The sequence below is a fragment of the Pollachius pollachius genome (genome assembly GCF_949987615.1).
Source record: "Pollachius pollachius genome assembly, chromosome: 6".
Classification (NCBI taxonomy): Eukaryota; Metazoa; Chordata; class Actinopteri; order Gadiformes; family Gadidae; genus Pollachius; species Pollachius pollachius.
In genome coordinates, this window is record NC_136939.1 from 21,325,787 (window position 1) to 21,350,144 (window position 24,358).

Genomic DNA, 24,358 nt, shown 5'->3' on the forward strand with positions numbered 1-24,358 from the left:
CAACCTCTCACCTCTGCTGAGACTAATGCCCATAACATCCTCATACTCTTCGACCTGAGTGCAGCCTTCGACACCGTGAGCCACACCATCTTGCTCACTAGACTCAAAGATCTTGGTGTTGAAGGCACTGCACTACCTCTACAACAGATCACACTTCATCTCTATTCAAAACCACTCCTCGGTCTCATCAACAGTCACACAAGGCATTCCCCAGGGCTCTGTACTTGGCCCACTCCTCTTCATCGTTTACACTCACCCTCCCGGACAGATTCTCCACCATTTCAACCTGTACTTCCACTGCTATGCCGATGACACTCATGATATACTCAAGACGTGCTCAAGTCTAGATAGTTTGGCTAGTGTGAGCACGCCAACCGTACTCAAGTACAGTTCAAATCCGTGGCCTGAGCACTTGGGAGAGGTGTGCTCAGGCCACGGTACAGATGCTTATGAGCCGACACACGCACGGCTACGCAACCTGAGCTGGATGACGGATAGTTCATGTGACCCTTCTTTCCCATTAAACAATTAACATGACGGCAAGCGGTTCACGTTGGTGCGATAGTGAAGTTTAGTTTTTGATCAAAAATCCCCCATTCACCACGGCGCAGGCTTTCTTGGTTCACTGGAGAAGGCGGGGCTGCGCACGGAGTCTAGACCTCTTTAGAATAATTTGCACACTCCCGATGAATGAAGACACCCGCATGCAATAAGTTCACGTCTGAGTGTAGGCTACAAACGCGACTAACTATCTACAAGTGCAAAAACGCCAACATATTCTTTATTTAGCTGACCACTTGTTTTTTATCCCAACAAAAGCCTCTTAAGGACAGTTCCTCCACGTCTCTCGTAGATCGCACCATCTTTCAACGTCTTTGTTTAATACGACTGCATCACCTTCTCTCACATGATCAGCAGCTTGCGGATTTCACTTTCTCTCAAGTTAGAAGTTAACTTGAGAGAAACTGCAGAAATTGCGTAGTGTGCGCACAGGCCTGTGCTGACTTAACTTTCAAGACCAAGACTTAAAAACAGCCATTTAGTGAAGAAGACTTAACAGTGGTGTTTCAGATATCAATCTGCATTTATATCATGAATATCTGTTATTGCAAGGTACAGAGTATCTGTTGCGTGGGACAGATGGCGTAATGTGCTTCTTATTGACTTCGGTGGAAAAGCAACATGAACACATTCAAACTTCTCTCACACCACAGCTTTTCGCTTCAATGCGACAATAGGTCATTTTAGTTTGCCATTAGCAATATTTCATATTTCCCAGTATCACCATACAAAGTCTAAACAACACAGAGCCCAAGATGGAACCCTGAGGTATCCCCACATGTTATTACACTTACATTCACTCATAGCTGATATGTTTATCGTTGTACTTTGTTATACCTCTGGACATTCTTTTGAATTTAATTCATTGAATTCCTTTCGGCATATTGTCAACACAATTTGTGTTGGATGTATTTACGCTTACAAAAAGCTAAATAAGATATGCTAATAATCTGCACAGGCCTGTATCCCTGATTGTCTTTTGAAACATTTCAGGGGTTTCCTGTAGTAGCCGTTGCAGCAGAGTAAAATCACTGTTGTTTCCTGCTCAACTGCAGAGGCAGAAAAAACATATGGAACCAAGTACATTCATGATCTTGTTGCAACCCGGAATCCAATCTAAGGCAATATTTGTACCAGTTGTCTTGACATGGGCATCAATTGCATCAGCTGATCATTGATTACTCTGTTTCCAGAGTCCTTACCCTTTCTGCATCGAGGCTGTTAATATGGTAGAAAATTATTGAGGTTTCAAGGAACGTCTTGCCCAGGTGTTTGATATCAGAGTGGAAAAAAAGCAGAGTTAACAGATGGCCCTGTTACAGGAGATTCCCTTTGTCATTCACCTCTGCTAGGGGCCCCTTGAATAAGAGTAGGCCCTAGGCTGCCCGGTGACCACTGAGACAGTCATCCCTCTGAAGTCAGCGACATTAGTCTATTTCTCAGCTCACTTAGATATTAAGGTTAAGTATATAAGTATATAAGGTAAATAGTGTTACATTAAATCCAAACGTTAAACAATGTATTAATATTATCTGGTCTCTTCGAGGGGACTGTCAACAAATGACTACATCCGGACGGACATGTGTCTCTCGTTCATATCATTTTAATTTCAAAAGATGAACCCCGGTTACTTAGTTGATAAAAAAGTGGCCCCTGAGAGGGACGTCTGGCTCACGTCACCGTGAGAGGGGGAAAAGAGGAGGGCTTTGTCAAGATAAGGCCCCCCCTGCAGTTTCACTAACCTTATGGTGCTTATTCTAACTCAGAAGTTGGATTCAACTAGTCCAGGGGTTTTCAAGGTATGAGAGAGTGAGACCCCCCTCAGAGAACAAATTTCAGCTGAGCCCCCCCCCCCCAAATTTTTTTTTTTTTTCTAAATCCCTGTGTTTTGAAAGATCTTTTAATTATTTTTCACATTTTAAACATCTCTGATCATATCTTAAACATTTCTGATAATATTTTTGAAACATTTTGAAGATATTTTTGAAAAAATGGAAAGATATTTTTGAAACATTTTACTTAACATTCTAATCATCTTTGTGCGTTTTTAAACACATTTCTTAACACATTTTAACATCTTTATCTAAGCATCTTTTTGTTTAACTTTTTTAAAATACATTTGAACACCTTAATCTGTAAACTGCCAGTTTAGCCTCCTTTTTAGCTCACCTCTACTTTAGTGGGAGGGTGCTCGCCATTTTGTTCTGGTGTTCGAATTCTCAGTGGTAGTTTTCGTTCACTATATAGTGGACTTAAAATACCCAAATTTTGAGTGCGCATACGATGTTCCCTACATGTTACTCCCGTATACCACAATGCAATGCAGTCGTGTTTTTCCGGAGAAGAAGAAGCTGAATAACCGCGAAAAAGTATACATTTAATGATGGAGTCTTCGGCTTTCGTTTAGAAATGTCAACAATTTATTTGGGATTTAACATAGAAAATGTTACATTCAAAATTAATTTAAAAAAAAAACTTAATCAAGGAAATGTTACAATCAACATCAATACAACCTCCAGCATTCCTCGTGGGTGCCCGGTTTGTTTACATGATGTGGGCGCATCTGTCTGCGTCACACAAATACCCGGCGCATTTACTGACGCAAATAACGTTTAGAAATGTTCAGCGTAGTGTCCGAATTGTCGTTTGTTCGCTCCCTATATAGTGCACTATATCATAAACACTATATAGGGAATAGTGAGTGAGTGAATAGGGAACGATTTCGAACACGGCTTTTGACTTTGGGTCTTCGCGTTTTTTTTCTGTTACTTTTTCTGGTTTATTTTTTCTCAGGTCGCGCCTGAAGAACTCTGGCGCCCCCAAGGGGAGGCGCGCGTCACAGTTTGAAAACCACTGGCTTAAACTGTTACGGTATTTCTTGTTTCACTGCTGCTAAAATGATCAATCGATTGAAAATATGATATGATCAATAATGATGATCCGTGGGGACCCCGTTTTATTTGGCTAGAGGCAGGGGCGATTTTAGGCCCGGGCGAAGCGGGCAGCGGTCCGGGGCGGCATTATTTCATGACACATGCGGCGGCACGAGCGCTTAAAAAAAAAAATACATCTCCGCTGCAAAGCGTTTTTTATGATTAATCTCTATCATATCACTGTGTGGGGTACTGGCATATTGCCCCCCCTCCGGCTTAAGGTCTCCCTGCTTGCTGAGAAGGTGCCGTGCACAAAAGCTGTGTGAAAAGGGAAAAGGGGAGGGGGGCGCGGGGGACCGTTCAACTCTGCATCTTCCCAAATGGAACGAGCAAGGGGGGGGGGGGGGGGGGGGGGGGTGAGGGGTCCGGGATCCTCTGTGTGTGTCTGTGCCTCACACACACACACACACACACACACACACACACACACACACACACACATCCTCACTTGATTTAAGCCGTTTAACATTACCTAAATCTTAAACTATGTGGCTTTACTTAAACATATTTTCAACCTCACTTTGCACTACAGCACTCACCGCATTTTCTGCAGGAAATGCGTTTTCTAGTTTATTTATATTCCCCAACGTTTCACACTTTAAATTTTTCAGAAATGTTTTTCTGCAAATATCCAGTATAAACTTTCTTGTTCTGCTTACGGTAGCCATTCTCAAATAAAGCAGTGGACGAGGACAGGCTGGAAATTAATAATCAAAAGGAATAGCCTAACTAATTATTATTTAAAGAAAATGTATTGAAATGTACACAATCAATTCATGAGGTTGATCAAAATGGTCACTATAAATCCCTATTGTGTTCGGCATATTTGAGATACTCAACATGATTGTATCACATCTCACTTGTTTATCATTTTACATTTGTTATAGGAATAAATTGCAACACTGCAACTCTTCATTCCAGTGTCCGGAATCCATACTCGCCAAAAGTATATTCCTTAAAGGAGGTAAAATAATAAAGGGCAAATGGTTTTAGGAAAAAGTAGGCTTAAAAGATAAGCATAGAAAACAACGCTAACGATCAAACCAAAAATGATGTACACTATGTTATAAGGATGTGAAACTGCTGGCACTGCCTTAGACGCCAACCACATGTCAAAGGTTGGTTAATTGGAGTTAGTCTCACAAATCAATTTTTTTATTAACTTCTTAAGACTGATGGCAAACAAGCTCAAATCTTGGAGAACGAGGCGTTTAATGTAATCGTCTTTATATGTTGCTGGGGACGCGATCTGCAGACATGGATGGAACCACAACAAATGTGACATGGCTAGCCCTTAAACTCGGATCCAGATCAGGACTGATAACTAAAACCATTGCATTGTCTTCTCATTGCCCCTGTCCAACATTAGCCAACAGCAAACATGAAATCGTCACTGGTAACGACAAGACAAGCTCAAACATCCTGTCTGGTCATCAACGTCCTTAGACAAAGTGTAAAGGTTTAAAATCAAACCTTTGGCTATAGACATTGTAAAAATACATTAGTTTAAATCATCTGAAACCTCCATCTTGCACTGGCAAATACTTGGAATCCTTGGAAGAATATATATGTAACAACACAGGAAACGTTGCATAACTCTGCCCCTCTTACGTTCTGGTTTCCAACCCAGTTTTATTAAACAAATAAATTATACAAAGTAATATTTAGCAGATATTTTTTCTGTTGTTTTTTGTGTTTTTTCTTTTGTTTTTTAAGTAATGATTAAATTAAACGGAGACTTCCGGGTTAGGGAAGTGACGTTTGACGTAAAGAAAATAGAACTGTCATGTGACCTCAGGCTGTCATGTGACCTCTCTTCCTGGTATCTTCATTACAATTCATCCAAGGTAAACAAGTTCAGCGTGTCTTTACTTGAGTTATTTGGGGACCTTATCACCGATAAGTTACCGGTGATTACAGACCGCATAACGTTTAAAGGACGGTTCGTAGTTATTTTGTTGGTAATCCTCTGTCGTTACTACTCGTTTCCTTTCCTCAGATCCACTGGTTTGACTCGTTTCTCCCCCACAGATCCACTGGTTTGACTCGGTTCTTCTCCTCAGATCCACTGGTTTGACTCGGTTCTTCTCCTCAGATCCACTGGTTTGACTCTTTGACTCCGTGGAGACCCACGCCGACCACCATGGTCGATGTAAGGACGTTCTGCTGGTGCTTTTAAATCACCTTGCTGTCACTCCTACTTTAACAGTTAAAATAGGGAATGCAATGAACGCATGAAATTCATGATCCTCAATTGGCCTTTTGGATGTAAACCATGGTCATGGTCCTCATGATGTGACGATAATATGTTTAATAATGTGTTATCTTGCAGGATATAAGACGATATCTGTACAAACAGCTTCCAAGGTTGGTATAATCAGTCGGTTATATTAGACATTGCATTTAAACCACCGAGTCCTTCCACTAACCTTGTGGTTAATCTCCTCCAGTGTTGAAGGTCTTCATGCCATCGTGGTGACTGACAGAGACGGTGTACCGGTCATTAAAGGTACGATGCCACATCACGTGTTCAGTTCAATGTTTCAGATGAATGTACACAAAGTACACAACCCCATGTCTTGACTTAAAGTATTCTTATAGTGAGCTTAGTTATAGTACTTAATGAGCTGCCTAGATAGTAGAACCACCATTCCCTGAATCATTTTACTCTCCGATGTCTATCTAGACTGCCTGTTTTTACTTTGTATAATTGAGCTGCATATAGGACTACACTCAACACAGCGACACCCTTACAGTTGAGTTAACTCGGGAGAGGATGTTTTCAACAGCTATATTAATGTTTCATTTCCATAGGAACTATTCCCTACTTCGTAAATTCAAGAACACCCTTTGCGTAAAAAGAAAAATAAAGATTTATGACAGGGATGACTAGTAGGGATCAAATGCAAATGATGCAACTATTGATTCAAATGATTCACCAACCTGCGGCCCGTAGCCGAATGTGTCTCTGAGCTTTGAATAAATGACACGTCCCACACCCAAACATTTCACAAATGCTATAGGCTATTGGTTATTTTATTTATAGTATAGCTATATATAAAATGTTAGATGCTGTGCTATCTTCATTTTGGGGGTTGAATAGGTTATGTGGTTGATACATTTTATTTGGTGTGAGGGACGAGAATTGGCTCTTTTGATAGTGAAGGTTGCAGACCCCTGGTATATCCTTTAATAAAATAAATGTGTTTCCTATTTAGTGGCCAATGAGAACGCTCCGGAATATGCCCAGCGGCCAGGGTTCCTCTCAACGTTCGCTCTGGCCACGGACCAGGGCAGTAAACTGGGTCTCTCCAAGAACAAGAGTATCATCTGCTACTACAACACATACCAGGTTTCTTCCACATTCTGGGTTAATTTCTATCCAACTATTGAGTGAACACTATTTCACTCCATGTAGTTAACTTCTAGAACAGTGAAAGACTGTTTGTATTCCTAATGGGTCTTAAGTCTTTGTAAATGGAAATGCGATGTTCAAAAACAACTAGGATTATGCTTGTGTGTTTCTAATCTGCAATTAGTTTTATGTATGTAAGGAAAATGATTTACAATGAAACTATTAGCTTTTTGAAACCAAGTTATTGATTGTAGTGGCATGTTGCCTTTGACTGGATTTTTGTTTTTCCTTTTGTCTCCTTCTGCAACAGATTGTGCAGTTCAACCGGTTACCACTAGTGATCAGCTTCATCGCTAGCAGCAGTGCCAACACAGGTACAAATTAGAGCAATCCGATTCACTTCTTTATTTCTGTACATTGTGTATCAAATTAGTCTGTTTTATTTTTCATATAACAGGGCAGTTTCGCCCTAAAAGTGTGTTGCTTGCATAATACTTTCAGCAGAAAATCACTTAACAGAACTTATTGACTTAATGGCTCACATTAATTAATTTTTTTCGGCCCTCTGCCCTTACAGGTCTGATCATCAGTCTGGAGAAGGAGCTGGTACCGCTCATCGAAGAACTACGACAAGTAGTGGAGACAGCTTAGGGCTTTGGGCTCTATGGCAACTCTGGGCTTGGACCCACACTCTGCTCCCCAAAACATGCAAACGTGTTCCCCACTTTTTTGTTTTTTGCATTTGTTTCTCCTCTTTAAATAAATCTGTCATATGTCCTATTGTTGATTGTTTATTCATTTGCAGTTACCTATACACATTTAAACCCTAACATTTTTGAGGTTGAAATAATTATATAATTTTCGCCACTTCAGAGCTCTCTGTCATAGCATTAATGTTTGGTACTACAAAGCTAATTTCAAAAGGTGGATGTTGTAAATGGATGGAAATACACCTAACGAGCGCGTCTTCACAGCGCGTCTTCACAGCGCGTCTTCACAGCAAAGACGCACTGTGTTCGAACTCACTATTCCTTATATAGTGTTTATGATATAGTGCACTATATAGGAAACGAACAAACGAGAATTCGGACACTACGCTTAACATTTCTAAACATCATTTGCGTCGGTAAATGCACCTGGTATTTGTGTGACACAGACAGACGCGCCCACATCATGTAAACAAACCGGGCACCCACGAGGAAAGCTGGAGGTTGTATTGATATTGAATGTTACATTTCCTTGATCAAGTTTTTTTTAAAATTCATTTTGAATGTTATATTTTCTATGTTAAATCCCAAACAAATTGTTGACATTTCTAAATGAAAGCCGGAGACTCCATCATTAAATGTATACGTTTTCGTTATTATTCAGCTTCTTCCTCATCTTTCAAAACACAGGGATTTAGAACTTTTTTTTGGGGGGGGGGGGGCTCAGCTGAAATTTGTTCTCTGAGGGTGGGCTCACTCTCTCATACTTTGAAAACTTCTGATATAGAGTATGTACACTGAATAGGTTTGCAGAGGACTATATACAATATGCACACTGAAGGCCTGATGCCACCATAGGTTTGCAGAGAACTATATACAGTACACTTAAAAGGGGTGGGGGGGTTGTGAGGGTCTGCAACCAGTGTCCACCTCACGGGAAGGAGAAGGGGCTGTGAGTGAGAGAGACTAGTAAGAGAACTCTTGGAAAACTCTTACTTGTATAGGAACTTTGCTCGTCTGTCTTTCTGACAAATTTCTCAAATTTCTCAATAACCCTTTTATTGAAATCTGGAACGTCCCGTGTAAGTTTTCTTCTCTATAGATAGCATAGCCAGAGCATTGAGGCGATCTTGTGCCATAGTGTTCTTAAGGAAAGTCTTTATCCTCTTTAAGGTGGAGAAGCATCTCTCTGATTCTGCTGTTGACACTGGTGTGGTGATGAGGATCTTGAGAAGACTTACAGTTTCGCTGAATGTGTCTTGCAGGTTCTTTCCCATTAGAACCTGAAATAGAGCCAGTGGTCCACTGCAGCCCTTGAAGTCCTCATGCTCGTAGATCAGGGACAGTTTGGTTTTAAGTCTGGCTTCGTCCAATATGGGATAGGCATCCACCGTGGTTTCCAGCACTGAATCTGGAAACTTTCTGCTGTGTTGTGAGAACAAGTCACCTTGCAACAGAGTAGCACTGATGAGATGCTTTGTGAAAGAAAACCTCTCCTTGGCATGGCTCATAATGGTTTCACAGACCTATGAAATAATAACCACAGAAAACATGTCCCAGTTCAACAATACAATAAAATCAGCATACTCCTACCAGCTATTTTTTTAGTTAAGTGTACAGTAATAATTAAAAAGCATAAATGTGGGGAAAAAAGACAATGTCTGCATTCTCCAGTAGATATACAGTATATATAGTATGTCTAATAATGACAACTCTGAATACAAAAATGTTTTAAAAAGTATAAAAGGAAAGCAAAAAAATGCATTGGCATACCCACAACTAGTTAGCCAAGCCTGAACCAAACTCTGGGAAAACTTCTCTTGTAGGCTCCATCCTTTTCTCTAGCTTGTTGGGTTATGTTCACTTCTGGCTTGTCTGGTCCGAGTTCTTTTACTTTTTTCTTTTAATTTTTCTGCAAATGTTCTTCTTTCGAAGGGATTCATAAGCAAAGACTTAACTGAATTTGAGGCTAGCTGAACTCACAGGGAAACAGTGGTAGCAGTACTCAAACTCGCCTTGTTGCTGATCTCTGAGGTTATGGCAAATGCGCGTTACGTTCAGTGGACGGTGCACTGTTGGGGGCTATATTTTGAGCGCCCACAAGCCATACAATTAGGCTTAGGCACAAAATAATGTACTTTTCTGCTTAGCAACCGGGGAACCATTGGCTAAAAATTCAGGCTTGTTGTGCTGAGCGAACTGTGGCCCCAGGGAAGACACCTACTTCACCACAATGATACATGAAAGTGAATGAAGATATAATTATGGAGGATTCTAAAGATATTCTAAAGTTAATGCATTATTCAAATGCAATTAGTATAGATTATTTCTCAAAATGAGAAAGATTATTAAAAAATATATAAATGAAAAAATAAAAATAAATAAAAATAAAAATACAACAGGGAGGCAGGTCGGCGGGAGGGCGGCGCTCCAGCGCCCTCTATAGGCGACCCGCCACTGGTAAATGGGGAACGGGAGACCGTGGTGAAGTTAGTTTGAGGTTGGATATTCGACAGATATTCAACAGATATTCGGCCATTCATTTCCTATGGGAAATCGCTTTTTGCTCAATAGCTTCCGAGTTATGGGACCCAGAGGCCCCAGACCAATGTAGACCTGTCCTACTATTTGGTACTAACAACACACACCTCACTAAAAAAATAATATTTTGCACCTCCTATTTTATTTGAATATTTTAAGAATCCCATTTATTTCCTATGGGAAATTGCTTTTTGCTCAATAGCTTCCGAGTTATGGGACCCAGAGGCCCCAGACCAATGTAGACCTGTCCTACTTTGTGGTACTAACAACACACACCTCACTAAAAATTTATATTTTGCACCTCCTATTTTATTTAAATATTTTAAGAATTCCATTCATGATATACTAATAACACACCTTAATATGTTTTCCCACTTCATTATGTGAACTTGCAAATTATATTTTAGCTTTAGACCTTTCTGTAATAGTTCCTTCTTGCAATCCATGGCAATGAATGAGACTATGCACAGTATAGGTGTAAACAGGGCTGTACAGTGCGACAGTTTTGATTGCATTTGCTATTAAAATATATAACGTGCGAAGATAAATAAAAGTCCACTCGCACCGGTGCGAAAGGGTGAGAAGGACCCGTGCCGAAAAAAAAAACGTCTTTCTGTATGGCTTTCAATGGCACTGCTAAGCGCGAGTGTGTGGGAGCATGATGGGAGTGATGCATGTAGGGAAATGTATTTCGAATTATAGGCTCGCCAGTTCCGCTCAACTACTAAAAAACGACATTTCCCAAACATTCGCACGTTGAGGAAGAGGCTTTGTAACGGTTGCGGGAAATTCACTTTTTAAGCAAAACAGAAAAATGAAAAGGCATTTCTCTGTATTCTGAAGTTCTTCTTCATCAAATAAAGATGGAAACTTGGAAAAAAAATTATGTATGGAAGAGATTGACTCGGCGACCACATGCAAGGAACCGGCACCTTCGGACGAAGCCGACTCCACCCATGACTCCGTCTCGGCCAACAGGAAAACGTATAGGTTTAACCCCCAGTGGTTAAAAACTTTCAATTGGCTGGTCTACGACCAATCCAAGAAGTCTATGTTTTGTAAATATTGCCTCGAGGCAGGGGAAAGGACATCTGGGAAGACACCCTACATTACAGGGAACACTATTTTCAAGAGGGACAACGTCACTAAGCACAACTTGTCAAAGCGACACATCGCTTGCCGGGAGGCTTTTTTTTCGCAAAAATCCAGGTTAACCGTGCTGGTTAAATTTGTAATAATTACTTAATTTTGTTGAATGTGTTCACCACTTCTGGCTGCTGATGTTTAAAAAAAGGCTCTCATAGTCACTTTACTATTTAATATGTTCATTGTCACTTTACTGTTGTTACATTTGTTCATATTGTGTTACTTTTGAATATACGTCCTATTCTGTTCATATAGTTAAATCTGAATAAAATAATTATCTTGACTATAGTATGTGTGCTACCAAAATTATTTTTGTGCTACTGAATTTTTTTGCTTATAAGCGTACAGCCCTGGTAACGCGATTCTCAATCAACGCAGCTGGCGTGTTTTATACACTCCACAGAATCTTTTGGTAATCAGGCATTGATCTTCAGTCATTACGGTATAGTCGAGGGTTAAAGTAAGTGGAAGGGATCCAATATGAAAGTGTATATGGCTGTAACCAGAGAGAATAGATGAAATGAAAATGTGTGTGTGTGTGTGTGTGTGTGTGTGTATGAGTATACTGGTGTATACACGTGTGTGTGTGTGTATGAGTATACTGGTGTATATGCGAGATTATAATAGTGTGTGTAAGGCCAAGTATGAATTCTGTCCCAGGCGGCCCCTCATGCTTAACAGCCTTTCTTATGGTCTTGGACAGTTAGAATTCTACCTACAACATAAACTGTAGTTGGGAGCCCACCTTTTTGCAACGCTTCAGTGCGGACTCCTTGTCTGTCCTGCTGCCAAATAACCTTCAACCACTTCTGGAGGTTTTCCTTGGTTTTCCTCCTAAATCAAGTGTGACAGAGGACCACTGATCTGTGTTGACATTAAGTTTGTGAGAAATTAAATATTTTACAATATTTTCTCTTCCTCCTGCTTCTTTCCAGAGGTCTTTATTTTTGCTTGTCTGTCCACTCTTGAACTGCCCCATCATTGATATCCTCTTCCATGTCCTCTTCCATGTGCTCTAACTTTTTCTTCATGTAGCCTACATTTGATCACGAGCTCATGGATGCCACCTACTGGTTCTAAGGATATCAGTCAACCTGCATTTTGGATTATGAACCAGGTTGCTCTTACTGTTTTTTTTTTTTTAGGGCCGGCTTTTTCCCAGAGAGCCACAATTTTCACAGAGTAACCCCTAGATGCACCCTGGTTGAAGGTCTAATGGACAAGTTTGTATCACTTGTCAACTAATTTAGATTCATTTCTAGCAACGGCTTGTTGCCAATGCGTTTCAATGGAGCATTTGATGATGCTGTGTGAGCCTTTCCTGTAGGGCTGGAGCCCCCAAGTTGATAATCATGTGTCCTTTGAGACCCCCTTTGATATAAAAGAGACCCCAGATCTATAGCTTACTTGTTAATGTCCTCGACTCAGTCACCTATTGCATCACTTCCTTTAGGGCTTCGGCCTCCTAATTGATCATTGTAGTATATTTAAATGTCCTCTTTTATATATATGACACCACCACCACTGGGACGTGGCAACAATTCTCCATATCCATATGGGGAGGGGGGTGGGTGCTTGTGGACAGTATGGGTGTACACTAGACATAAATAGGAAGCACACTCAAGAGGAGGAATGGCCTCTCACACATATTTAATTAACTCTTTCAAATAACCCTGCCTTAAGTGCACTGTATATAGTTCTCTGAAAATTGATTTAACAGGGTTATTTAACAATAACCCTGTTAAAGCAATGTTTTAATTTCAAGAATAGGTTATAGGCTGTGTGTCACTATAAAATCTGTCCATGCATGTCTCAGAGTGACGTAACAAGCCACCAGACAGCGATTTAAAAAAAACGAGTCAAGTTCATACAAGTTCTTATTAATTACGTCTAAACTGCGGAGAATAGAAACGTATTCCAAGGTGCCTTTCGAAGGAAACTATCTGTCTATTTCCTAACCAGCGGACCCTAGTTTATGACAAAAACAACACAATTGACGGCAGCTCCGTTGCCGCCCACGTGGTTTGGAGCCATGTAAGGAGCAGGGGGGGCTGACAACCACCATAGCAACCATGAGAGTCACGTGAAGTGGACGCAGGCCCATTGAAGAGAAAAGGCCAAAAAACCTAGGCATGTCACATGTTTAAAGCCGTTATTGTATTTAATTAATTAAATATAAAAAAGATATATTATATAAATATACAATTATTTTGTTATAATATTATAAGTAGACCATAGCTTTTATTCAATTATCGTTATAACAAGATCCAACCATTGACCATCAACTCGGAAATTCTATGAATTAAATTCATATTGACGGTATGGCGATGGACCGTATGGCACTATATCCCTTCACTCCCATCTTGAATTTAATAGACCATTCTCGTTGCTTCGAGGAAGTCTGGTGGTCTCCGTATATGATAAATAAATATATAGATATATTTATTTATTTATTACACAGCTCTTCTCAATGCTGTGGAACGCTCACTAAAATGATTACATAAACACTATTAATGGCATAACTATACTGAAATATCATATTATCCACCCAGAATAAACAGTATGTCCGCCATTTTCACAGAAAAATATCCTAAAAACTATCCAATAGGAAAGATGCTCACAGCGTCTATTAGAGACGTAGTCGGGTAAATACAGGAGTGAATGGGCTGCTGGAGCATCCCCTTTCCGTCTGCAGACGACGCCGAAGGGTACCTTTCCCGTCACCGACCGACGGCAAAGGGTACCTTTCCCGTCAGCCACCGACGCTAAAGTGCCTTGGCCAACAGTCGGTATTTGACGATCTCGGAGTGATACTGTGTTGGTCTGCATTGGTCTGGGGCGTCTGGGTCCCATAACTCGGAAGCTATTGAGCAAAAGGCAATTTCCCATAGGAAATGAATGGGATTCTTAAAATATTCAAATAAAATAGGAAGTGCAAAATAGTAATTTTTAGTGAGGTGTGTGTTGTTAGTACCACATAGTAGGACAGGTCTACATTGGTCTGGGGCCTCTGGGTCCCATAACTCGGAAGCTAATGAGCAAAAAGCAATTTCCCATAGGAAATGAATGGGATTCTTAAAATATTCAAATAAAATAGGAGGTGCAAAATATAAATTTTTAGTGAGGTGTGTGTTGTTAGTACCACATAGTAGGACAGGTTTACATTGGTCTGGAGCCTCTGGGTTCCATAACTTGGAAGCTATTCAGCAAAAAGCAATTTCCCATAGGAAATGAATGGCCAAATATCTGTTGAATATCTGTCGAATATCCAACCTCAAACTAACTTCACCACGGTGAACGGGAGTGGGAGACACAAGAGCTGTCCAGTTTCAAGGCCCGTAGTAGAGAGCGTTGTGATTGGCCAAGTTCATGTTGGGGGAAGCCACACAATGGAGAAAAGCGATACCTGAGGACTGTAAAGGAGTTATTTGCACACCAACTCAGAGTTGTTGTTATCTTAGCAAGTGGTAATAAAGCCTTAATCTTTCCAACCTAGTCCTTCTCGACCTTTCGTCTTTTGTTAAAGTATTAGATTGTGGGTTTTTATCCACACTAGAGTAAAACATGTCACATGTTTAAAGCCGTTATTGTATTTAATTAATTAAATATTAAAATATATATTAAATAAATATAAAATTATTTTGTTATAATATTATAAGTAGACCATAGCTTTTATTCAATTATCGTTATAACAAGATCTATATCCGACCATTGACCATCAACTCGGAAATTCTATGAATTAAATTCATATTGACGGTATGGCGATGGACCGTATGGCACTATATCCCTTCACTCCCATCTTGAATTTAATAGACCATTCTCGTTGCTTCGAGGAAGTCTGGTGGTCTCCGTATATGATAAATAAATATATAGATAGATTTATTTATTTATTACACAGCTCTTCTCAATGCTGTGGAACGCTCACTAAAATGTTTACATATACACTATTAATGGCATAACTATACTGAAATATCATATTATCCACCCAGAATAAACAGTATGTCCGCCATTTTCACAGAAAAATATCCTAAAAACTATCCAATAGGAAAGATACTCACAGCGTCTATTAGAGACGTAGTCGGGTAAATACAGGAGTGAATGGGCTGCTGGAGCATCCCCTTTCCGTCTGCAGACGACGCCGAAGGGTACCTTTCCCGTCACCGACCGACGGCAAAGGGTACCTTTCCCGTCAGCCACCGACGCTAAAGTGCCTTGGCCAACAGTCGGTATTTGACGATCTCGGAGTGATACTGTGTTGGTCTGCATTGGTCTGGGGCGTCTGGGTCCCATAACTCGGAAGCTATTGAGCAAAAAGCCGTTTTCCATAGGAAATGAATGGGATTATTACAATATTCAAATAAAATAGGAGGTGCAAAATATTAATTTTTAGTGAGGTGTGTGTTGTTAGTACCACATAGTAGGACAGGTCTACATTGGTCTGGGGCCTCTGTGTCCCATAACTCGGAAGCTATTGAGCAAAAAGCAATTTCCAATAGGAAATGAATGGGATTCTTAAAATATTTAAATAAAATAGGAGGTGCAAAATATTAATTTTTAGTGAGGTGTGTGTTGTTTGTACCACATAGTAGGACAGGTTTACATTGGTCTGGGGCCTCCCGGTTCCATAACTTGTTGAATATCTGTCGAATATCCAACCTCAAACTAACTTCACCACGGTGAACGGGAGTGGTAGACACAAGAGCTGTCCAGTTTCAAGGCCCGTAGTAGAGAGCGTTGTGATTGGCCAAGTTCATGTTGGGGGAAGCCACACATTGGAGAAAAAGCGATACCTGAGGACTGTAAAGGAGTTATTTGCAAACCAACTCAGAGTTGCTGTTATCTTAGCAAGTGGTAATAAAGCCTTAATCTTTCCAACCTAGTCCTTCTAGACCTTTCGTCTTTTGTTAAAGTATTAGATTGTGGGGGTTTTACCCACACTAGAGTAAAACATGTCAATGAACATGTCACCATGCGGCTCAACTTTGGAAGAACAGCTTTCGTCCATAATGGACGTACTTGGGAAAGCTGCCGTATCTGAAATTAGCCAATTGTTTTCAGAAGGCTTGACTACCCTTCACTTACAAATATCTCAGAGCATGAAAGAAAACGAAGCGCTGAGGACGAAGATGAAGGTGATGAGGAGTGAGCTTTTTTCTTTGCGGCTTCAAACGAGATCAGACGCATCGCGAGCGGCAAGTCGTTTCACCCTGGCTCGACCCAACATCTGCAAACCACGGCCATCACTGGGAATTGGTCAGTTGAGTCCTTGCTGTACTAGGTGGAGAACGGGAAAGTCCAAGGGTTGAGGGGCCTTTATTAGTTGTTACATTTGTAACAACCAGCGGTCGAGTTGTGAAAAAAAAGGCAGGGGGGATGGTGGATTTTAACTTTTAGGGACAGATAATTTGTGCTGATAACAGCGTATATGGTGGGAGACCAACGGTGTGATAATTATTATTATTATTATTATTATTATTATTATTATTATTATTATTATTATTATTTTTATTATATTATTATATATTTTTTCGTCGCTCTTATAAAGTAAGAACGATGACAGTAGTCATCGCTCTTATTTTATCCCCAAAAACGCAGCTCATCGGACGAATCACACGATTCGAGGCATGCATCACTTTTAAGGATTTTAAAAACTGATTCTTATTCTTTTTTTCAAAAATGCATTCGGCAGAGAAGGGAGATAGCGTTGCTCACGGGTTGGAATGAATGGGAGAAAAGGGGACAGAGTTGTCTGCGGATTCATGTCAGAGATGCAGAGACAGCTTCAGGCTACCAGTGTCTGTCTCGTACGGTTTGGAATGAGAGCTCGTGAAGGCACTATTATAGTGCCTTCACGATAGCATACTGCCCGAGAATGCAGTGTCGCTGTCAAATCTGTCCCTGGGAAAAGTAACGTTGGGTTATTGAAAAAGGAATTGAAAAAGGAAACCACTATAATGAAAGAGCGGTAATATTTCCACATTAATTGATAAAATAACAGGAAATGGGAAGGGGGGATGGCTGTTTCAGAAGGGAGATGATTTTGATCATTTTAATTCCAAAGGGGGATGCCATCCCCCCTCATCTCGAGTGCTGGTAACAACTATAATAATCATGATTCAAAATTAACAATGAATAATGATTTATATTGGAGAAAAGGCTACCTCACAACACATGCCGAATATAATTTGACAATATGCTGTCCTTTGAATGGTCTTGGATGTAATGTATTCTTCATCATCATCAGGCCAAAAGCCCCTGAAAGAAACAAGGCGGTTGGAAATTCCCCTCATCTTACACCTCCCATAGATTCTAGACAGCATAGATTCTAGGCTGACTGCTAGAGTCTTCCTGCGCTAAAAAAGAAAGAGGCCTGGTACTCTTTTGCAAAGCATCGTGACCAGAGACATGATAAAACACAAGTCAAACTTGGGATTTGCAAGATGGAAACCGTCAAGAGCCCAGAAGGGTTTCAAGACAGACGCCACATGAGCTGGTTTATCATTCTCAAACATCAGTAAATTCAAAACGTATATATGTTAGCTGATCAGCTTATATGGTTAGTGTTTGCAGAGAGGGCTATTGTAATGACACGTTGTTGCTTGTTAATGCCAAAATAGAATAATTTTTGCTCTGCATGTCATGTTGTGCTCATATCATTTTGCGTGGTGTGCGTTCAGTGTCCTTAACCTGGTCACCCGCTTGAGCTTTGAGTCGAATGAGGAGGGGGCTGGAGGAGACATCCCTTTCCAAAACTCTGAATCTGTTTGCAGTACACATTAAAACCTTCTGTGCCATGTTACATACATTTAAATAGTTCAGTTTCATGTGTACAAATGCACACTGTCTCCTTCTTCCGTTTCTGCAGAAGACTGCGATGACTTTGGAGACCGTAGCACACAGCACGGCGCCACCTCAGATACTCTGCATGTGGACGCCCCTGGCTCCTCCCACGTGTCCAGTCACAGCGAGGAGCTGAGGATCCTGAGCGTCCACGGAAAAGGGGAGGGCCCACTGGTGGGGGACGGCCATGACACCCACTTCACGTCCGAACCGGAGGCTCTTAACTCGCTGTCCACGGACCACGGCGTGGCCAAGAGCCTGGAGCAGCTGGTCCGCCGCGAGGAGCTGACTGGACAGGTTGGAAATCATCTTCTCATTCACCATCCAAAAGAGAGGCTTCCTCTGCTACAACTCCAGCACGCACCCATCGAAAGCACACACCTTTAAGATTCAATGTTTTTTCAGCGGGGATTGAAAACTTTTCTGTGCAAATGTAAGAATATGTCTTGTGTGTGTTTCCTTCTTTATGTGGAAAGCAGCGGACCCCAGACACCATTTTAATCAAGGAAGAAGAGGATATTGGCGGAGGCATGGCCGCTGTTGGTTAGTAATACACATTGCGTCCATGCAAGAAAACGACCTGGATCAACTGACAATGTGCTCAATTCTACCAGTGCTTAAAAGCCTGTTCCTCTTTTGAAGGCGCATCATGACCAGAGCCCTGCTAAAACACCAGGACTACTTATTCTGTTCATAGCAGATTGATTTACACCTTCTTTATGGCAGACAGGTGTCAGGAATGTTGAGATCTGGTCTGATTCCCAATATAACTACAGTATTGGTAAAACAGCTGATCGGAAACAATAGATGACCTGGGTTGTATCTTTATGACCTCCCCACATCATTAAAAGGAGGAGACGTAGCAGTGCCTTCTCAGCTGGAGCATGTCCCTTGACCACCCCAATGGGACAAGGAAAAGGCATAATCAACAAAGAAAATGATTAGAAAGATAGAATGTCAAAATATAATTGAAGTGTTTACAAAGTACATACTGTATCACTTTGTGCAAATAATGAATTAATACAATTATTTTCGCTCTTTCTTTGTTTTCCCCTCTGCAGAAGACTGCGATGATTTTAGAGACCGCAGCACCACCCTGGATAGTCTGCATGTGGACGCCCCTGGCTCCTCCCACATGTCCAGTCAGAATGGGGAGCTGCGGATCCTGAGCGTCCACGGAAAAGGGGAGGGCCCATTTGCAGACGGCCATGACACTCCCTTCACCGTGCCCGAACTGGAGGCCCTGAGCTCGCTGTCCACGGACCACAGCAGGGCCAAGAGCCTGGAGCACGGCAAGCGGCTGGCCCACCATGAGGAGCTGACTGGGCATCAGGGCGGCCGCAAGGGCCCGCCCTGTGCCTTGTTTGGCAAGGGTTTTCCCGACAATACCAAGATGACCGTCCGCATGCGTAACACCGGCGAGAGGCCGTGCTTCATGCATTGGTGCGACCAATGCATGAAGCGCTTCAGGACAAGGAGCCACCTGAAGATCCACATGAGGATTCACTCCGGGGAGAAGCCCTACGAATGTGACCATTGCATGAAGCGCTTCAGGACAAGTGGCCAGCTGACGATCCACATGAGGACTCACTCCGGGGAGAAGCCCTACGGATGTGACCAATGCATGAAGCGCTTCAGTACAAGCTCCAACCGGAAGAGCCACATGAGGACTCACTCCGAGGAGAAGTCCTGAAGGTGGCCCTGCCTGCATTGGCACATGCTCAAGCACAAAGACAATGGGGTGCTTTGACATGGGGCAACGGTACGCTTTGATTGACACCTCTATCCTCTATTCGTTGAAATGACTGCTGTAGCTTTTTTTTCATTATGATAAAAGACGCTTTCCAGCTTTTGAGTCACTTACTGTTTTTATTGTTAAAGATCCCATGGCATGAAAATCTCACTTTATGAGGTTTTCTAACATAAATATGAGTTCCCCTAGCCTGCCTATGGTCCCCCAGTGGCTAAAACTTGCGTTCAGTGTAAAACGAGCACTAGGTGTTCTGCTCGCCTTTGAAAAATTGGGGGCTCAAGCGCGCTGATTTGGAATGTGGTCCCATATGTCGTCATAAAGGATCTAAGCTTCTCCCCTTTCTCTGCCTTGCCCTCCCTGAGAATTTGGCCCACCAATGAGATACGACTGTGCGAGCGCCACATACACACTGTAACGCAAGTGTTTGCTGTTGGTGTTATGGCGCATAACACGTCGGTTCTTTGACGTCTCTTATATTTCCACAACAAGACTGTAGTTGGGGTTATCTCAGACATGGTTGAGAAGGAATTGGGGGAAAGGAACTTTGGCTTTGACTCCCTGAAGTACATGAACTGCGACATGCTGCCTGCTGCCGGTTGCCGCGAGGCACAACCGCCGCGAAGCACCACCGCCGGGAAGCACCACCGCCGGGAAGCACCACCGCCGGGAGGCACCACCGCCGGGAAGCACCACCGCCGGGAAGCACCACCGCCGGGAAGCACCACCGCCTGGCAGCAGGCAGCGCGCGGTTCAGTCTACTTCAGATTGATGTGAAAGTGGAGAACCAGAGACGTCGGAGAACCCGACAAAGTCGTTTGTGATTCATAATATCGTCTGGAGGCGCACACAGCTTTTGGCCGTGATAATATGTATTATATGATATAGTTATCTATGTATTATATGATATTATTTAGATATAGAGCCCCAGGACTGTAACGCAACACTTCCTTGTTATTTGCATAACCGTTCTGCTGTTGGTGTTATGGCTTATAACACGTCAGACTCTCGTCTCTGGTATTTCCACAATGAGACTCGTAGTGGGGGTTATCTCAGCCATGGTTGAGAATGAACTGGGGGAAAGGATTTTTGGCTTTGACTCCCTGAAGTACATGAACCAAGACATGGAGGAGAAAGGGATTGTTGGCCGTGAATGTCTCCCGCTTGAGCCCTGCTTCCCGCTGCCGAGGGACCACCGCCTCAGCGCTGCAGGAGGCTGTGGTGCCTAAGCGCTGACCGCTGCCGAGGGACCACCGCCTCGGCGCTGCAGGAGGCTGTGGTGCCTAAGCGCTGACCGCTGCCGAGGGACCACCGCCTCGGCAGCGGTCAGCGCTGAGACTCCGGCAGGAGAAAACCGTGGTCAACAATCGCGGGCAACAATCCCTTTCTCCTCCATATCGTGTTTCAGTCTACTTCAGATTGATGTGGATGTGGAAGAACCAGAGACGTCGGAGAACCAGACGCGGTCGTTTGAGATTCATAATATCGTCTTGAGGCTCACACAGCTTTTGAACATGATAATATATATAATATGATATAGATATCTATGTATAATATGATATTATTTAGATATAGAGCTCAAGGACTCCCGTGTGTTCTAGAATATTTACAGAATACGGCTAAAGGCTGTGTGCGCCTCGCCATTGCGATACATCCACTGTATACAGAGTGCACGGTACCGTGGCTGCAAGCTACTCAGAGCCACACCCCCACCCTCCACCTTGACCCGCCTCTCTCCTCCTCATTTGCATTAAAGCTACAGACACCGAAACGGCGCATTTGGGGAAAGCTCAATGTGTGACTGGCTCGTAGTGGATGTAATTCTGCACCACGTCTTCAAATACTGTGTTTGGGGCCTACAAATACTATATTAAAGCATCCATAAAGTAGCATGCCATGGGACCTTTAAAATGTGTAAATAATGTCATGAAGGATAACTTGTTTTTTCAACATTACGGACAATAAAATATTAGATTCAATTTGAGAGCATGATCATGGGAAGATACAGGCAGCAAAGTTACCAAGTATACATTGAATGAGACTATTGGTGTACATTCTTATCGGAAACTTTGACATTGTGGGTTAATAAAAAGGAACCAAAGGTAAGGGTTATAGACCATCGTGGAGAGTTTAGGATTGGCCAGAAGAGAGACCAAGTTAAATTGTAATACACTATGGGTGAAGTGGAATAGGCTGCATGACAGTTAAAGGAATCTAAACAACAAAGAAGTCAGTCGATTGGCCTCAGTATCAGACTTTGTGACTATCGTTCAATGCAAATGAAAATGATGAATGATAATCAGCCTGTTGCCTTTTGTTCCAAAATGGTTAAAGATATTTTTAAATGTTGGCACTGCTTTCGTGTGCTGCACAGTCCTTCGTGTGCTCCTCGGTCTGGGAGCCATCTCGTAGTTTGAGGCAAGAGAGTATACGTGCTCCAATAGTGCGAGATTAAAAATAAAGCACATTTATTTGAATGATTTTAGCTTGTGTGTGCCCTTGCCCGCGATAAATCACACACAAGCTAAAATCATTCAAATGAATGTGCTTTATTTTTTTATCTCGCACTATTGGAGCACGTATAGCTACTCTCTTGCGCTCCGCCTCCAACTACGAGATGGTTAGTTACACCTTTCCTGCTCCCAGACCGAGGAGCAGAGGGGAGACGTTCCCTCCAGGGGCCGATGCTCTCTCGGGGGCAACACCCGTCACTTTGGCAGGCAGTGGGTCTGCCCATAGGTCGGAATGAATTTGCCACCGATTCTTGGATAGAAGAACCCTTGCAGCGCATCCAGAATGCGGCAGCGCGCCTCGTGTTCAACCTACCAAAGTTCTCACATGTAACCCCCCTCTTCCGAGGCCTCCACTGGCTCCCTGTAATAGCTCGCATCAGATTCAAGATGATGGTACTGGCATACAAGGCAGTCGATGGAACTGCCCCTGCCTACCTCCAAGCATTAGTAAAGCCACACACCCCAGCTCGATCCCTCCGCTCAACTACCTCAGCTGGACGTCTGGTACCGCCATCGCTAAGAGCAAGCAAAGGTCGATCAGCGAAGTCACAACTTTTCTCTGTTTTGGGACCTCAGTGGTGGAACGAGCTCCCTACCGATGTCAGGATCACAGTCGCTCACCAGCTTCCGCAAAAGACTCAAAACACACCTGTTCAGAGTTCACCTCGACTCTGCATAGAAACCAATGCACATCCACCATTGAATGTTGTATGTCCTGGCACTTGCACATTCCACTTATTGAAGGTACTTAATTGTGTAGCATCTACAGTAGCTGCTATCGTTGCTTTACACGGGGAATGGGTTAGCCTAGCGATTGTAATACTTGCACTTGGTTCTATGAACATCTTTACAGTACCGACAGCGATATATTGTTTCACTTCTTATGAAAAATGTACTTATTGTAACAAATACACTTATTGTAAGTCGCTTTGGATAAAAGCGTCTGCTAAATGCCCTAAATGTAAATGTAAATGTAAGAACCCCCCCCCTCCCCCAAATCGGCGTGACTTCACGGCGGTCGCCGCCGAGTTTGGCAAGAGTTTGCCAAAAAATATTATGTTAAATGCATTATGAAGGAAATATTATGTTAAATGCATTATTAATATATTTCCGTTATATTAAATAATAAATTTAAATATTGGTATGGAAACCTTTCTTTCCTAAAGTTGTTCGGGACATGTAGGCTTCCTCCGTCCCTATGCAAAATAACGCTCTTGCTTTATTCTTACACACAACCGGCGTCCGGACCTACTTCACTAAACTGACACGCACGCTACCGCTCGCTCTCTTCGCACGTCCACTCACTCGCTGACGTCACACACACACGCACACACACTGCCAGTGATATGCGTACGATACTTTCTGGTGCTCACAAGATACTTTCTCTTGCGCACCAAATGCTTTCTCGTGCTCACGAGAAACCTTTTTTTAATTTTTTTTTTACCCCATGTCCCTTTACGGGTGGTCCGTATTTCTTAAATGTGAAGTTGCCATTTTCTTTTCTTATTGTGTATTTTATGTGCATACTAACCAACAATAAATTAATTCATTTATATTCAAATAATTATGTTTCTGGAATTGGTATCCATTACATTATCAACTGTATTTTCTTCTCTTCTATTCTGCTTTACCGCGTCTCTTATGCTTCTTCGCGTAGTCTGTAAACTTCGTCGGTGGCATGCTGCTTTAAATATGGCCGCCGTAAAGGATTATGGGATACCACTATCTCCTTTCCTTTCGCAAAGGTTGCTCAGGAGTAACCTACGCTAAAGGAGGGTTAAAGGAAGAATCGAGGCTCCTTTCCTAACAATTTTTAGAATTCGAACCACCTTTCCTCAAAGCACTTCCGGGTCATCTCCATAGGAAAGGAAATTTCCTATGCACAAATGAGAGTTCGTAAAGGCCCCAGAACATTAACCATAATCCTTAAGTGTAACATAACTGGTAATGATTGGTGGAGCTCACTGAAGTGGAAATGAGTTCAACATGTTGAAAAATATGATATAGAATAT

The 24,358-nt window shown here is 42.2% G+C and overlaps 1 protein-coding gene across 2 annotated transcripts; it reads left to right on the plus strand.

Annotated features, from left to right (window-relative positions):
* Positions 1–5,287: 5,287 nt before the first annotated feature.
* On the plus strand, positions 5,288–7,627 carry lamtor3 (late endosomal/lysosomal adaptor, MAPK and MTOR activator 3). Of its 2 annotated transcripts, none has more exons than XM_079737856.1 (7): positions 5,288–5,341; positions 5,526–5,646; positions 5,827–5,861; positions 5,945–6,003; positions 6,713–6,846; positions 7,160–7,223; positions 7,427–7,627. In XM_079737856.1, exons 2-7 carry the CDS (start codon positions 5,638–5,640, stop codon positions 7,498–7,500), a joined length of 375 nt encoding a protein of 124 aa, XP_079593982.1. In that variant the 5' UTR covers positions 5,288–5,341; positions 5,526–5,637; the 3' UTR covers positions 7,501–7,627. The 2 variants fall into 2 exon arrangements, with proteins under 2 accessions (XP_079593982.1, XP_079593981.1); XM_079737855.1 differs by having other exon boundaries at positions 5,321–5,436.
* Positions 7,628–24,358: the final 16,731 nt, after the last annotated feature.